The sequence below is a fragment of the Pagrus major genome, chromosome 8, assembly GCF_040436345.1.
Source record: "Pagrus major chromosome 8, Pma_NU_1.0".
Lineage (NCBI taxonomy): Eukaryota > Metazoa > Chordata > Actinopteri > Spariformes > Sparidae > Pagrus > Pagrus major.
The window spans coordinates 3,306,973-3,323,036 of NC_133222.1; the positions used below are offsets into that span (position 1 = coordinate 3,306,973).

The 16,064-nt window shown below is 40.4% G+C and overlaps 1 protein-coding gene across 1 annotated transcript; it reads left to right on the plus strand.

The window, feature by feature from the left end:
• The first annotated feature begins 1,848 nt into the window (after positions 1–1,848).
• On the plus strand, positions 1,849–13,538 carry uri1 (URI1 prefoldin like chaperone). The gene is made up of 11 exons (XM_073472084.1): positions 1,849–2,278; positions 4,189–4,223; positions 8,941–9,019; positions 9,294–9,429; positions 10,601–10,692; positions 10,785–10,848; positions 10,993–11,173; positions 11,259–11,490; positions 11,596–11,735; positions 12,056–12,296; positions 12,731–13,538. Exons 1-11 carry the CDS (start codon positions 2,207–2,209, stop codon positions 12,917–12,919), a joined length of 1,461 nt encoding a protein of 486 aa, XP_073328185.1. The 5' UTR covers positions 1,849–2,206; the 3' UTR covers positions 12,920–13,538.
• The last annotated feature ends 2,526 nt before the right edge of the window (positions 13,539–16,064 follow it).

The window sequence follows — 16,064 nt, forward strand, 5'->3', positions numbered from 1 at the left end:
AACATGTTATTTCAGACTGTCAACCTGTCTGCCAGAATTTGTATCCCCCAGTATCTTTTGTGATATTCTGTCTGGTGTAGTTTTTTTTTGTTGTTGTTTTGAATGTTTTCTGGTGTCACTGAGCACTCGTCCTTGCAATTGTAACTGGCATTTCTGATATTTCCGACAGCACTTGAATGCAGCATCGGCAGCCAATGAGCATCCGACAAAGAAGGGGGCGGGGACCACGGACGGATTAAATTCATCTTCTGAACCCAAACTTGTTCATCACGACCTCCTCTGTGTGTAAACCCACGAACAGCCATCAGAACCGACACCTGTGTGGGCCGCTCTGTGGATACACAGTGTGTGTTAAAATAATGTGTGTAACTACGATGTTTGTGCGGCTACAGACACATCCACAGTGTCACACGTACAGGAGACGTGCTGCTGCTTTGCGAACAGACAGATCTCCGGAAATGGTCGCAGTGTGTCGGTCAGTGCAGCAGGACCTCAGCTCGGCAGCTATATACGATGATTGTTTACATTTGTGCCATCGTCCACATTTACCCAGAGTTCACCGGGAGACATGGAGGAAGAGCTGCGTCAAGCGTGCGTCATCTAGCGGACAACCGGAACGTGCAATGACCTGTCTTCAAAATAAAAGCATGTAAAAATATTAAAGAAAGGAGAAACAGACTGTTTTATATCTTATGCTACTTTATATTTATTAAAAAACATAAAACACAACATATAAGCACTAACAAGTAAGACAGCCCCTCTTCAGACCATGACATGCCGTCCCTCTCATGCTCATAACACACGAGGACAATGTATCATGTAACATATGAAGCACAAACAAAGCACATCAGTGCTTAAGCACATTAAACATAAACAACTTAAACAAATACGCATTTGAAAAACAGACAAAAACAGCATAAGCTCAGACAAAAGCACGTGGACACAGGAAATTATTAAAAACAAAGACATAACCACATCATGACAGCATATTTTTTTCATACCATGAAAAGTTTTTATTCACAAGTAAAATATGCAGATTTGATCGCCTCTCTTCTGCCTTTCATTTAAGCTATTTTAAGGCTTTGAACTGCAATGTGGCATTTAGTCTTTAGTCTTGTCTCTGTTAAACCTCTTCTATTGTCGCCTACTTTCCTATTTCTTAACTTGTTTTAATGTTTTGTTTCTTGATGTCTTCCTACTTGTTTTTAAATGTAATTTAAATGCAATTTTTAATGTATTTTAATGTAATCTTATGCTGCTGTAAAGCACTTTGAGTTGCCTTGTGTCAGAATTGTGCTATACAAATAAACTTACCTTGAATTTTTATCCAGTGTTTTCAGGGATTTTTTTTTAAAGATGTATATATATATATATATATATATATATATATATATATATATATATATATATATATATATATATATATATTATCTTTTCTTAATGGTTTAGGGCCAAAATACATTTCTGATCTTGCTGTATGTATGTTATGAACCGTCCATACCTCTGAGGTCGTCCCTAGAGTCAAAACTAAACATGGAGAAGCAGCGTTCACTATTACTATTATGCATTATAACATTTGGAAGCAATTGTATGGCTCTGCACTGTGACTTTTATTTATATATTTAGTCTCGTGTCGTCTAAACCTCTTCTGTTTCAGCTTACTTTCCTATTTCTTAACTTGTTTTAATGGTTTGTTAATTGATGTCTAACTACTTGTTTTTAAATAATGTCTTTTAATGTAATTTTTATGCCCCTGTGAAGCACTTCGAGTTGCCTTGTGTCTGAAATGTACTATACAAAAAAAAAGGGTCTTTTATTTTGAATACGTCGACCGGAAGTTCCGGTGTTACCCCTGTTGTCTTGACGTGGGACCGAGGCGCATGTCGCAGCGAGAGTGACCAGGAACATCTGCTAATCTTGGGAATACTGGAACAAAACAACGCGGATATTTCTGGATAAATCGTGCAGAAATGTTGCAATGAGCGTGTGAGATGGTATCACTTCCGCCAGTGAGGATAACTACCGCCGCCTCATTGATGAATACGACCGGAACGGGTCTCAGGAAAAGCTGCTGCTGCATTCATAAACACTTCTTTAGGACTCACAACAACCCCTGAGCCTTTTCTTGTCATTTAGGGGTCACAACACGACACGTTATCTTCCCCACCACACCCCCCAATTCCTTGTCGTGCACGTGGGGTTGACAATGGCCGAAAGAGGTCAAATGAATGTGGAGCATGTGGACGGAGTTGTGAGGCTCCGAGAGGAACACGAGAAGGTAATTTCTGGGTTTGTTGGCACGAGATATGTTGGTTTGTAACTTCCGTCCGTCGCTTGCCAGAGTGCTGCGAAGCTACTGAAGGTGTCTGACCGGACCTACAGGTCACACAACACACCTGTGTGCACTTTACTGTACTAACCTGTGTGTCTCATTAGCACGATGTGAGTGTGTGTTGTGTTGTCCATTTTCCAGAAGCTTCCCCCTCCGACACACACACACACACACCCTCCTGCAGCCACTCACATGTTCAAGGTCTTGTTATGTGGCCTGGAGGTGTTTTTTAGTTTCGTTTGTCTGCATTTCTCTGATTGTTTCTCACTCTGCTGGGGTTGTTTTTCTAGTGGATTAGCTATCATGCTAAATAATCATCCAGGAAGTGCCACATGATACAAGTTTACAGCAACACAATCTGAGGAGTGTGTCTTTTTGTTTCTGTGTAGTTTGTGTAAAGTTGATGCTTTTTTCTTCTAGCAGGTCATCTTATTGCACAACAACAACAACAGTGTGAGGCTTCATGTGTATAGACTGTGTGTGTCACCATATATCACAGTGAAGAGCTGTTTGTGCAAAATGTCCTCCTGACCATTTGGGTGAAGTTTTGACAGCTGTGTTTCGTCTTCCTCTGCTGCCTCTTTGATCTGGTTATTTTATTTTCTTAGATTCTTTAAAGAGCTCAATTTTCAGGTTCATGCTTTTATTTTGGGAGTCCTAGTAGAATAGGTTTACATACTTTCATTTTCAAAAAACACATTATTTTTCTCATATGGTTCATTGCTGCAGCGTCTCTTTTCACACTGTGTCTTGAACGCTCCGTTTTAGCTACGGAGTGAGACGTCTCGCCTCTGTTCAAGCTTTGGTGAGAGTTGCACATGCGCATTACTTAACGTGCAGGATGTAGCCAATCAGAGGCAGAGTAGGGCGGGTCATGCCGAGCAGAGTAGTGTGATCTAAAATAACGCCGCTACAGCTGGTAACCATGGCTGCAGTACAGCTGTGTATATTTAACTTAAAGATAGGTACAAAATAATAACATCCCACTCTGAAACGTTCCTGCTCCAGTCTTGGTTGCGAAGGTGGTTCGGTTCGTTCTGCCTGGGTTTCGGTATCAGAATCGGGCTCGAACATGTACGACTGTACCGCAGCCATGGTTACCATCTGTAGACATAGACATATATACGTAGACGCCGCTTTGACTGTGCTGTCTTGTTGCCACGCTATGTTAGCGCGTCCGCCATATTGGATGTGGTAACTGTGAAAACTGTCGGTTTTCTGAATAAAAAGCATGAACGTTTACATTGAACTAATTTCGATTAATCAGTTTTATATTCATGTAAGTTCTTATAATGACTTGCAGGAGGCTACTATTATTAAAATGCACAATATATTATGACCTTTCAACCTGTTTCAACAACTGAAGGATTTCCGTTGTAATTAATACTAAACACAACAACCTGCCACATCCAAAATGGCGGCGACGTCACCGTGCGATTCAGCGAGTCAGTGCGGCGTCTGCGTACATATGTCTATGGCTGTAGCGGTGTCGCACTACCTTGCTCGGCGAAACCCGCCCTACTCTGCCTCTGATTGGCTACATCCTGCCCGTCAAGTAATGCGCATGTGCAACTCGCATCAAAGATTGACCAGAGGCGAGATGTCTCACTCTGTAGCTAAAACGGAGAGTTCAAGACACAGTGTGTAAAGGGACGCTGCAGAAATGTCCTGTATGAGAAAAAATAATGTGTTTTTTGGAAATTAAAGTATGTAAACCTATTCTACTAGGACCCCCAAATAAAAGTATGTACCTGAAAATTGGCATCATATGACCTCTTTAAATGTTATGCACAAGGCTGTGTGAGTTGCACAGATTTTCACTGTGATTCATTTTTAAATAATTTGTCCTGAAACAGGTGGTGATAGACTGTGAAAGTCGGATACAGCACTGGTGAGTATCAAGACAGTCTCATGCATTATTTCAACAGTTGCATAGTGATAGCATTGTTCACTTTATGGCTTTGCACAATCAATCATCTTGATGTCACACAGAGCAGCAAACACCAGCAGGTCAATACGTGTTCTGATGTGATAGATTTTTTTTCCATGGAGACACAGAAAACATATTACACATTGTAAGAAGTCATTCAGAAACATTGTATAATGTACTTACAGTTAAATGTTACAGGCCAAGTCTTTATAAATCGCAGCCAAGACTTTTATGGCCCTGCACTTGCTTGTCTCTGTGTGATACACGTCTTTGAATACAACTAATTTGGAATAGAAATGAAATGGTCATCATCATCATCACCTCTTAATTCATCAGTGAAGTTTGTATTCAGTTGAGACACAGTTGGTGTAGCGCCATGTAAGGACCGTATTATTTATGTTATAATGACAGCCGACACAAGTTTGGCTTCCCGCAATTAATCAAGCAGGATTTTATTCAGTGTTGAGGCTTTGCGTTTTAGAGTGCCAGCTCTGGTCAAAATCAACAAATTAGACACTCTATGACCAATCAGAGGCGTTTGTTTCAAGTGTGCCGTAATTAGCCTGTTTATTCCTGATTTTAAAAAAAATGCCGTTGCAAGGAGCAATTTCAGCACACAGACAACCTTGAAGGCCCTTCACACCCACACATTAGTTGTCAGTCATTCTGTCTGATTGTCTTTGGCCGATCTGAAGGTTCGTAAGACAATGTTTCACCTTTTGTGGACAAAAAAAAAGTTGTATTTCATTCTCCACCTCTTCTCAGGTTGGGTGGCGTCAAACTAAATGTACCATCAGGCCTTTTTTCAAAGCAGAGTTTTTGACTTTGTCACAGTTGGAAAAGGTGTTGCAAGTAACATTAACGATGGCTCTGCTGTATTCAAGAGTCCCAGTAGGTCGTGACAGCATGACAGTCTGCCAGCCTAAACAATATCAGTAGCGATGGGCTGATGAAGCCTTAAGAAGCTTCGTTTGTGCCAAAAAAAGATTTGAAGCGTCGAGCAAACACGGTGACGTCTGGATTGCTTGTGAAACTTCTGACAGCCCTTTAAAACCAGCACACCTCACTGATATTTAAGAGTCCCTCCACACAAACAGTATAATGAAACCTCTTGGAGAAAGACAGTTGATTATTAAGTCCCGTACCCAAGTTGTCGAACGCTGATGCTTTTGACTGGTGTTCGACCCGAGCTACCAACCCAAAACTTCAGTATATGGAAATCTGGGGATGAGACTCAATAGTCAACCATCTGTCTCCAGGAAGTTACATTGTGTTGCATTAAGGCATAAAAAAGACTCTGTTGTGTGTCTGAGTTGGTTTTTGCAGCAAAAAGTGTGATTACCACGTTAAAATCCTTAAAATGGGACCTACTTCTTCTCCCTCCTTTCTCGTTGTGTGTGTCCACTGGAGGCTTCGAGTTTCCACATCACACTTGTGTTTGCTGACGATTGGCTTCCAAACTATTTGTGATGTCACAAATTATACTTGAAACGAGATTTTCAACGAGCACAGGGGACATTTACACTTTCAGCAATGAATGTGAAAACAGCCTTCTAGTGTCAAACTCTGCCCATCTGTCGTTCTACACAGTGGAGCTCAAAAATTAAACTGTGGGAACATAAGGAAGCACATTTTTTTTAATTTTAATAGTGGGACTTAATTTCGGTTAGATAAGTGTCCAATTAAAAGTCCAAGAAGTCTACATTTTATTATATCTGTAGAGTTTTGTTCACATGCTGCATTAGATATACAGTCGTGTTCAAAAGTTTACATACACTTCTAAAGAAAATGTATATCATGGCACTTTTCAGTTCCAATGATTTCTATAGCTCTCATTATTCAACAAATTTAGTTGAACTGTCGAGAGGAACGGTTTTAAACTCAGGTGCATTGGAGGTAATTGAGGTGAAAGTGGCCAAGGGACATTTAACCAAGTATTATAATTACCGTCTGAATGTTTTTGAGCCAGCAGATTTGGTCACATTTTCAGAAGACCCATAAAAAAAATCATATTTGAACCAAACTTCATGAATGTTTTTTGCAACAAAGTCGCGTGTTTCACTCATTTCATAACAGAAAATGAGCTGTAGAAATCACTGGAAGTGAAGACTGCCATGTTATACATGTTCTTTACAAGTGTATTCAGTCATTCAACCTTTGTTTAAATCTCGAAAGATCATTTTCAGTGATGTCGAGAGCACAAAAAAAAAAGGAAAAACACAATAGATGCAAAAATGTGATAACAAACATAATCACAGAGCGGATAAACAGATTGAGTACATAAAAATGATAACAGATAAGAAGCTACATGACAAAACACAAATAAAACTGAGGTGCATAAAAGATAAATGGTATGTAAACTTTTGACCGTGTCTGTAGATGTTATTATGCAATATATTAAATAAAATAACGATGTGCTCTCCGTGAGGATATGAAATACGTCTGCTGACACGAAGCATTAGTGCACCTTAAGAGCCGCTGCAGGCTCCTGACTCCAAACCTCATTGTTGATATTTATGTGATATATTTAACGAGTCACAATGTGATGTAATTGGAGAATGATACATTAAATTAGCCTTTTACTTTTATTAGATTATTACTTGGTGTCGCAAAGGGAAACGTACGTATAATGTTATTAAGTCGACGCGTTTCTAAATCATGCTCGTCTCTTCTTATCCTACTAATGTGCCAACTGCACAGCTTTAGCAGTAAAAACTTTCAAAATGTACTGACACAGTGCACGACAAAGACAGAAACAAGCTTCAGAGCGTTGGTCCCATCTGCCCGTCTCTACTGATGTGTCAAAATGTCTTCATTGGAAAAAAGGGGCTATTTGCATGATAAAGGTGATTCCAGTCGAACAGATGCAACGATACACAGGGAGGGTGAGCGAGATGTCGATCGAGCACATTGTAGACGGACTTGTGTCAGTCCTGACAAGAGAACTGATCAGGTAGATAAAGTGGGGCGTTACTTTGGTGTAACTTCATTTTTCCTTTGCTGTTGATTGCGAGCAGCGGGTTACCTTTAGTATTCTTGAAAGGCAGACTGATTGAACTTATTTGTGTGATCAGAGCTCCTCTCAGGGTCGTACATGCTCGTACAGACGACACTTTTATACGTCTTGGTACAACGTGTCCGGTGACCTCGCATTATTCCCAACACAGCTCCATCCACCTTTAATCTAAACAGAGGACTAATGAGGCAGAATAACCAGAAACACCTGTGTGGTGCTCGAGTAAACCGAGTGGTGACTTCTGTGCTGAACTCTGTGACATTGTTCTCGCTTGTTTGTGAATTTGAGTGTTGTAAATCCAGATTAATGTTCATGTGGGTCCAAAAGTCCAACAGTAACACCTCCTGTCTCACTTTATACAACAAGCCTACAGTGTGTAATTACAGGTAGAGCTCACATGGTTATAAAAAACAAAAAAAGAGGTTGTAAAAGTTTATTTTGCATGATAAAAGATTAAAGATACTCTCTCTGCTGTCAGTTTATTTAAAGCTTATACAAATCAAGCATTGTAACACGATGGTAAAAGTCAGCAAAACGTATTTTTGTTTGAAAATTTCCCCCTTTAACTAAAAATTACCTGGAAAACATGATACGTTGTTTTGAGGGTCAGAGGTCTGAGAGAGGTTTTAACAAGAAACAATAGATTATTCCAGCAGATCACATCAGAAAACCAGTGAGGAAAGTCTATAAGATAAAGTCTGAAATAAGAGATGATGTCTTATCTTTGATTATGTTTCAAAAGACATTGGTGCAACTTCCTAGATTGTTGCATTTAAAAACATCCAAACTGATGTTGTGACTCTCACAGGGAATGTAGACGATCTCAAAACATAACAATTCTGTAGATACAAATGAAGAACGGTGAAATCTTGTGGTCTCCCTGAAAGAGACGGGAACAGAAGCTTCCCATTGTTCTTTTTTAAAGGTACAGTGTGTAATATATCAAGTATGGCTCCAGAAACTACAGTGGCCCTCACGGACAATTTTCTAAATACGGACTTCTTTCATCAGAGATTCTCGTCTTCAGCTCCAATGTTTACTCTCGTTTGATGCCGCCGCTTGTCCGGATCTCTTTTAGCGTCCTGCCAAAACTTGTAGTTTTTGTTTCTTCGACAGTGATTCACACTCTTGTAGTTTTTCTTGTACAATATAAGTGTGATCATTCATCCTTTATCAGACTGTGGTTTCAAACTTCTCACAATACAGACTGTTTGGCAGGAAACAGCAGCCGCTCGCTCTTGTTTTTCTTCGTCTTCCACCCGGTCATTTCTTGCAGCCACGTAAAACGCAAAATGCCCACACTAGTGTCAGGTTGGTCCCTTCTGGGCTACTGTACAAACATGGCGACCTCTGTGGACGGAGACCCGCTCCCTGTTTAGATATAAACGGCTCATTCTAAGGTAATGAAAACACGACGACTCTTATCTTGGGTGATCGTACGCTAAATTAAACATACTTGTGAAAATTATATTCCATTTCTGCCAAGTCTGTTCTGCTAGATGCCACTACATAATACACACTGCACCTTTAATATCCCAAAATAAACTAAACAGACAAATTTGGACAACAATGGCTTCAGAGGAGAGCTGTGGCTTCACAGGAAAACAGCATTTATCTGAGTGTCTGTTGGCCTAACGTCAGTGTACACCAATGCTTTTGCAGGAAGAAGGTGTCAGGTGACTATGAAGCCCTGAGTGACCGCCTTGAAACTCTTCCAGAGCAACTGTCTTACGACATCATGGTGAGTGCTGTCCTTGTTTACAATGCACAGAAGAAAAAAAAACAGGCACACAGTCGATCAACTTGTGCATTGTAGGTCAGATTTAAAATTAATTCCTGCTGCAAATGGCATTCACCAGAGTCACGAGCTGGGTTTATATTCTTAACTTTGCAGAAGTTGATCCTAAAGATGTATATTTTTACTGCTGTAACTAAAAGTTTTATTTCTTCTTTTCTCCTGCTTTCATGTCCACATTCTGCCACCTGCCTCGCCTCAACGGTTTGGCTGTAAACAGGTGCCGTTTGGCCCTCTGGCCTTCATGCCTGGTAAGCTGGTGCACACCAACGAGGTCACGGCGTTGCTCGGTGACAACTGGTTCGCCAAGTGCTCTGCCAAACAGGCTCAGAAAATTGTCAGCCACAGGATGAAATGTGAGTCTGTTTTCTGTCCTCTCTGGGGAAAAAAAAAGACAGCATTGTGTCATTTTAATGAGATCACCCAACACTGCTCTTGTTCATCCAGCAGAGGGCGACGCTGCATCAAGTCTAGAAAGCCTTGTCTGAACACTGAGGACTAACTTCCTTTTTTAGCCTGAACCATTATTTGCTGTGTGATTTTAGGAGAAACTTTTCGAGATGTTTATAGAATTAATCCATTTTATAGATATGTTCAGTGAACTGTAACGCTGCTGCTAATAACCGTCGGAGCATGCATGATTTTTCGACACACGTAGGTCGCTTTGTTTCACATGAGGTTAAAAAGGCACATTAGGAGCACTGATTTACTGTCTTGGATTCATATGTTACAGGTCGTCACTGCCTCTGTCGTGAAATCCTTTTTCTCTCTCCTGCGGTCGAAATCGAGTCCCTCTAAATGCGGCACTTGTGTTTGGTCGAGTGCGAGAAGGAAAAATAAAAAAACGTGTTTACTCTCACATGGGTTATGCGTAGCCATACTTACAAACTGTGTTTGCCCTGCTGCTCATTCCGGGTCTGAAAATCTCATATCGAGTCAAATGGGCCCAAGTAACGATCTCTGATGTGAACATTATTAGAGTGTTTAGTGAAGCAGAAATGTGCTGCCACAGCCCATCCGCAGCCGTCTGGCCTCCCCCTCCTCCCCCCTCCTCCCATCTCCTGACCCTGCCCACCCCGCTATTACAGAGCTAAGTGCTGTAATACAAACATAGCTAGCTGAAATGTGTCAGACAGCGGCTGAGTTGTCAGGCCTTCTGTGTTTGACCTTTCCTCACTTCCAGTTGATGCACTGACTGGAGGGGCTCCCGATCGCCATGGAAACAAGGGCCCTCTGCTGCTATTAGTAAAAGGGCTTAATTGTTGTCAAGATTTAATGATCCGGAGTAGTATTCAGGGCAGAAGATATTATGAACTGTTTGTGTCATCATTTTTCAATTTTTTCCCCCCAACTTGTTCAGGATTTTAACTCTTTCAGCAGCTGGCTGTCACTGGTATATTTTCCTCAAAGCTCTTGTTAGCCAGCAGCCAGTTTTTTTTTTTTTGCTCGATGGGTTTTTTTGTCAGTCTGCCTCCGACTCTCTGAATGAAACATTTTCATGATGATGTGTCTGTTTTTTTTCTGCAGATGTGAAGAAGGAACTAGATGATCTGTCGAAGACGATGAAAAACTTTGAAGCCAGAGTTAGCCTGGCAAAGAATTTGGAAAGCATGTCAGCCGTACGTTGCATCACTACAAGTCGTCTCACAGATAAAGATGTTGCGCAATTCATAAATGGGGACACACGTATTGACTTTGTTTTCTTCTTTAGAGCAAAGGAGATTATGTTGACATAAGAGAAGATGCCGGAAACAATGACGCTGCTCTCACCAAAGGTACCTTTGTCAGCCTTTTTCTGCCCTCGTTTTACTTGCACGTCTTTGCTTATGAGAAAGCAAAGAAAGCCTTGAACCTGTTCTGTAACCTGTCAGCTTAAGAAAAACTCAGGAATTTCTCTCCCATCTTGTCTGCTTTGACAGGAAAGCAAAGAATAGCTCACAAACCAAATTCTAAGCCCAAGCTGGATGCCGTGTTGGATGTAAAAGAGGAGGATGAGGAGGATGATGAAGGGAGCAAGAAAAGCGTCTTGACTGAGGAGGAGCTGTGGGCTCGATTGGACGAACTCGAGAAACTGGAGGAGCTACAAGACGACCAGGACAGGTAGACGAACGCACTCTTGTCTTTGTAGCCTTCATAATTAGGAAGTTTGTGACGTCTGTAAAAATGAAAATGTTTTTATCTCCAGGTTATCTGATAATGCAGAAATGAACGGTGAAGACACGTCATCCTCTTCCTCCGAGGAGGAGAAGGAGGGACAGGCTGAGCCTCGGGTAAACGGCCTGAGTCTGAAGCCCAGCTGGAGCTCAGTGCCTCACAGTAAAGCGCCGCCCAGCGTCGACAGGAAAGAGGATGAAGACGACGAGGAAAGCGACTGTTTGCCGACTATCTTTTTCTCTCACACAGTCGAACCCAAGAAGGTCAGAGTGATAAATGACATTTTACAGATTTGCTTTTTTATAAGATAACGTACCTTTTTAATTTCTGTTCTGATGACTTTTTTTCTTCACCCTCTTTTGCTGCAGGTGAGGATAAACACTGGAAAAAACACCATGCTGAAGTTCAGCGAAAGGAAAGAGCAGAAGGAACACTCGAAGAGGAAAAAGAAAAACGGGCACTCCCATCACGAACTCCACAAAATCACAACACCAGCCGACATTTACAGGTAAAAAACAAACGTAATTAATAAATTACTTTAATCAACATCGTACAACTCAAGATTGCATAACAAAATTCCAGCTTGCTTCGAAGCTACACAGCCGCACACAAAAACTGTACAAACTAAAGAAGAATCAAATCACAAAAATAAACCATTCATTGGGTGCTGAGGATGAGTTCAGGAGCTTCACAGTCTGAGGAAAGAAGCAGCGAATACTTCTGTATCTTTTGTCAAAGCAGAGTAAACAGACTAGGAAACATCACAAGTTAAAAACAACAAAAACATTTTTTAAAAATGACTGTTTTGAGGTCTGTTTCCTTTGTCAGGCTGTTTGTGGATGTGAAGAACGGGGAACTCATCCCGAGGAAGTCCATCCTGAAGTCACGCAGCAGAGAGAACAGCGTCTGCAGCGACACGAGCGAGAGCAGCGCGGCCGACTTCGACGAGCGCCGGATGGTCGGACGCAGCTTCAGCCACGATGAGGCGACGCACAGCGACACCAGTGACGGCATCACAGAGGAAGACAGCCCCACAGCGATCCCGCTGCACCCCACCAGCAGATTTGAGGTAAAAAAAAAAACAACATCTTTTGGTTTCAGTTTTATTTCTCGCTGTCTTAGTTATTTTATTTTTTTCCCCCCTGAACTGATCTCAGTCTAGTTTCTTTTTTTTGGTCTTTTATCTCAATTACAGAGCGGAAGAAAACTGCAATATATCTTTATTATGAAACAGCTTATGAAAATTACACATTTGAGCCTCAGATCCCCTTAATGAGAACATAACAAAACTCCCACAGAAACCTCTTTAAGTTAAAGCGGAAGCTGCATGTGGTCCAACAATCATTAACTGTCAGTCACGAGAGGCAATATGAACAAGAAGACACGTCATTAAAACAGGATAAGCTCCTTTTTTTTATTTTTAGCGTAAATCTTTAATGTCGGACCAGTTTGAGTGAAGTGAAAGTGATCCGTCGTGGTTTCTCTCTTTCTCTCTCTCTGCAGGCTTTTTCAGGCACGGTGGTAGAAAAGGACCCGATGCCTCTGGCTGTCCCACATCTCACCATCGCTCCACCGGCTCTGCCGACTATACTGGAGAGGAAACAGGAGGAGGTGGCGCCCGACCCCCCTCCGCCCCAGGAGCCCCCAAAAAGGGTGTCGAAGTTTAAAGCTGCCAGGTTGCAGCAGAAGTGACTGTTAACAAGCAGATAATCCATTTTTCACAATAACTTCTTGTTTTTTTGTTTTGTTTTTTAAAAAGCCTTTGTTTCTTTTCTACGACTGATGAACTGGACACACAGCAGACGATCCTCTCCTGATTTCTTTCACGTCTCTTTCACTTTCGATCATACAGGGTTTCTGTTGAGTTGGACTGTTCGGTGAGAAGAAGCACAGCAGCAAAGTTAACGAATAACGACTTGTGTGTAACTTTTTAACGCTGATAAACGCTGTCTCTTTTGCTCATCTACTCCTAACAGTATAAATGGCGCTTAACTATTGTCCCATCTTTTTTCCGGGCTAGTTTGACCTGATCGCTGTCCGTCTGTCTGTCTCACGCTTACTGTCATCTGCTTCTCTGTTGATCCATGCTCCTGCCAGTTTTAGGTCGAGCTCTAGGCTTTGCCGCTTGTGATGAGTTGCCTTGTTTTGTTTCTACTGATCATTAAACACAATCAGGTGCCCGTTAGTGCTCATTTTACCTTCTCTTGACCTGCCTAATGAATGTATGTATTCCTTTGTGACGAGCTTTATGTAAAGACAAAAAAAGAATATTGATGGAAACTAAAAGGAAAATAAAAGATTTTGGCTAAAAGTCTTGTTCCTTCTTGTTGTTCGATGTTCTGCCTTTAGTCATTATTAAAACATCTTAGTCAGAATCAGTTTGGGAATATTTTCTCAAATTGTTGTTACTGCGTAGTAACGCTGTGTAATAGTAGACCTCGTGTAAAGTGTTTAGGTTTTTAAACTGCTGTTACTAGAGACAGGCTGAGCTAATACGCTCTTTTATGAATTACTGTCACTCCTTGGGAATTTCCTTTTTGTGCATTAAAATGTGAGGAGCTAAAGTAAAGCACCATCTCTGTGTACTGCAGCCACACTTTGTGAGAGAGCAATAACATTTCATCAAAAGCTGCGAAGCAAACTGAACACAAAATGCCTTTTCCCCCGGTTAGTAAAAGTACAATCAAAGTGCAGCCTTAATGTGAGAGAGGGGATTTCAAAGGCAATCACTGTGGCAACAAATCAAATTAAGCGTGGGCCCAAAAACCAAATTTAAAGTCTGATTTAGAGGTCTGCAGTTGGTGTTTGCCATCAGTGAGCTTTAGGAAAGGCACTGGATATAAAACAGCTGCACAGTTGTGTGATTTGACATGTGGATTTCGGGAATTGCCATGACATCACTGACTGTGAAACACTTAAAGATGTGAGCTCTTAGCATAATTCAGATTTAATTAACAGATTCTTTAAACTTTAAAGAAATTAGAGGGAAAAGTCCTCCTCCAGTCAGAACTGTGCTTTTCTTCTCGTTCCTACAGGTGAAGGTTTGTACTTTTTCTCCGAGCTCATTGAAAATCTTGATTTTAAGAGTGATTTGTGACATCACAGATTGTTTGCGTCGAGCCACTTCCCAACGGTACGGAAATGAATTTTTTTTTTTTCTGGTGCTCCTTTTTCTAAGTTCTAAAAAAATGTTTTTGTGTGAAACAGTGAAAAACATTTTTTTCAGAGGAGAATTTTTTTTTGTGTTGAGCCAAGTGAAAAACCTTTTTTTTTCACCTGTGAAAAAAACATTTTTTCACTCAGCTCGACGCAATAAACCCCAATTTTTTTCACTGGGAAGAGTGAAGAAAGTGCATATTTCTGGCAAGAAATGACAGAAAACGAGTTGTATGTGTCTGAGATGGAGGTTGGAAAACATTCTTTATTAATTCTGCAAGAAAAAAACATTTTTTCACTCGGCTCGACAAAAAAAACCCAAACATTTTTCACTCATGAAAAAAACATTTTTTCACTTGGCTCGACACAAAAAAACTCAATTATTTACACCTGTGAAAAAAACATTTTTTCACATGCTTGACACATGAAAAAACATTTTTTCACCCGTGAAAAAAAAAACATTTTCACCAGTGAAAATAAATTTTTTTCACTCAGCTCGGCACAAAAAAACCACATTTTTTCACTCGGAAGAGTGAAGAAAGTGCATAATTCTGGCAAGAAATGACAGAAACGACTTGTATGTGTCTGAGATTGAGGTTGGAAAACATTCTGTATTCATTCTGCAAGAAAATAAAAAAATTTCACTCGGCTCCACACAAAAAAAAACATTTTTCACCCGTGAAAAAGACATTTTTTCACTCGGCTCCACACAAAAAATCTATTTTTTTCACTGGGAAGAGTAAATAAAGTGCATATTTCTGGCAAGAAATGACAGAAAACGACTTGTATGTGTCTGAGATGGAGGCTGGAAAACATTCTTTAATTCTGCAATTCACGTTGTCCTTTAGCTGCTCGACACATGAAAAGAACTTGTTATCCCCCCGTGAATATAACATTTCTTCACTCAGCTCGACACAAAAAAACTCAATTATTTCACTGGGAAGAGTGACCAAAGTGCGTATTTGTGCGTACTCATTTTCTGTCATTTCTTGCCAGAAATATGCACTTTCTTCACTCTTCCCAGTGAAAAAATTTGGGTTTTTAATGTTTTTTCCCCCATGAAAAAAACATTTTTTCCAACACCCGTGAATTTTTTTTTTTTTTTATTCACCCGTGAAAAAAATATTTTTTCACCCGTGAAAAAAATATTTTTTCACCCGTGAAAAAAACATTTTTTCACCCGTGAAAAAAACATTTTTTCACCCGTGAAAAAAACATTTTTTCACCCGTGAAAAAAACATTTTTTCACCCGTGAAAAAACATTAAAAACCCAAATTTTGTCACTGGGAAGAGTGAAGAAAGTGCTTATTTTTGGCAAGAAATGACAGAAAACGAGTTGTAACGTGTCTGAGATGAAGGTTGGAAAACATTCTTTATTAATTCTGCAAGAAAAAAAGACTTTTTCTCTCGGCTCGACACAAAAAAAAACATTTTTTCACTCGGCTCGACACACAAAAAAAAAATTTCACTGGGAAGAGTGAAGAAAGTGCGTATTTCTGGCAAGAAATGACAGAAAACGAGTTGTACATGTCTGAGACGGAGGCTGGAAAACATTCTTTATTAATTCTGCAAGAAAAAAACATTTTTTCACTCGGCTCAACACAAAAAAAACATTTTTCACGGGTGAAAAAAAACATTTTTCACGGGTGAAAAAAACAATTTTTTTCACCTGTGAAAAGAA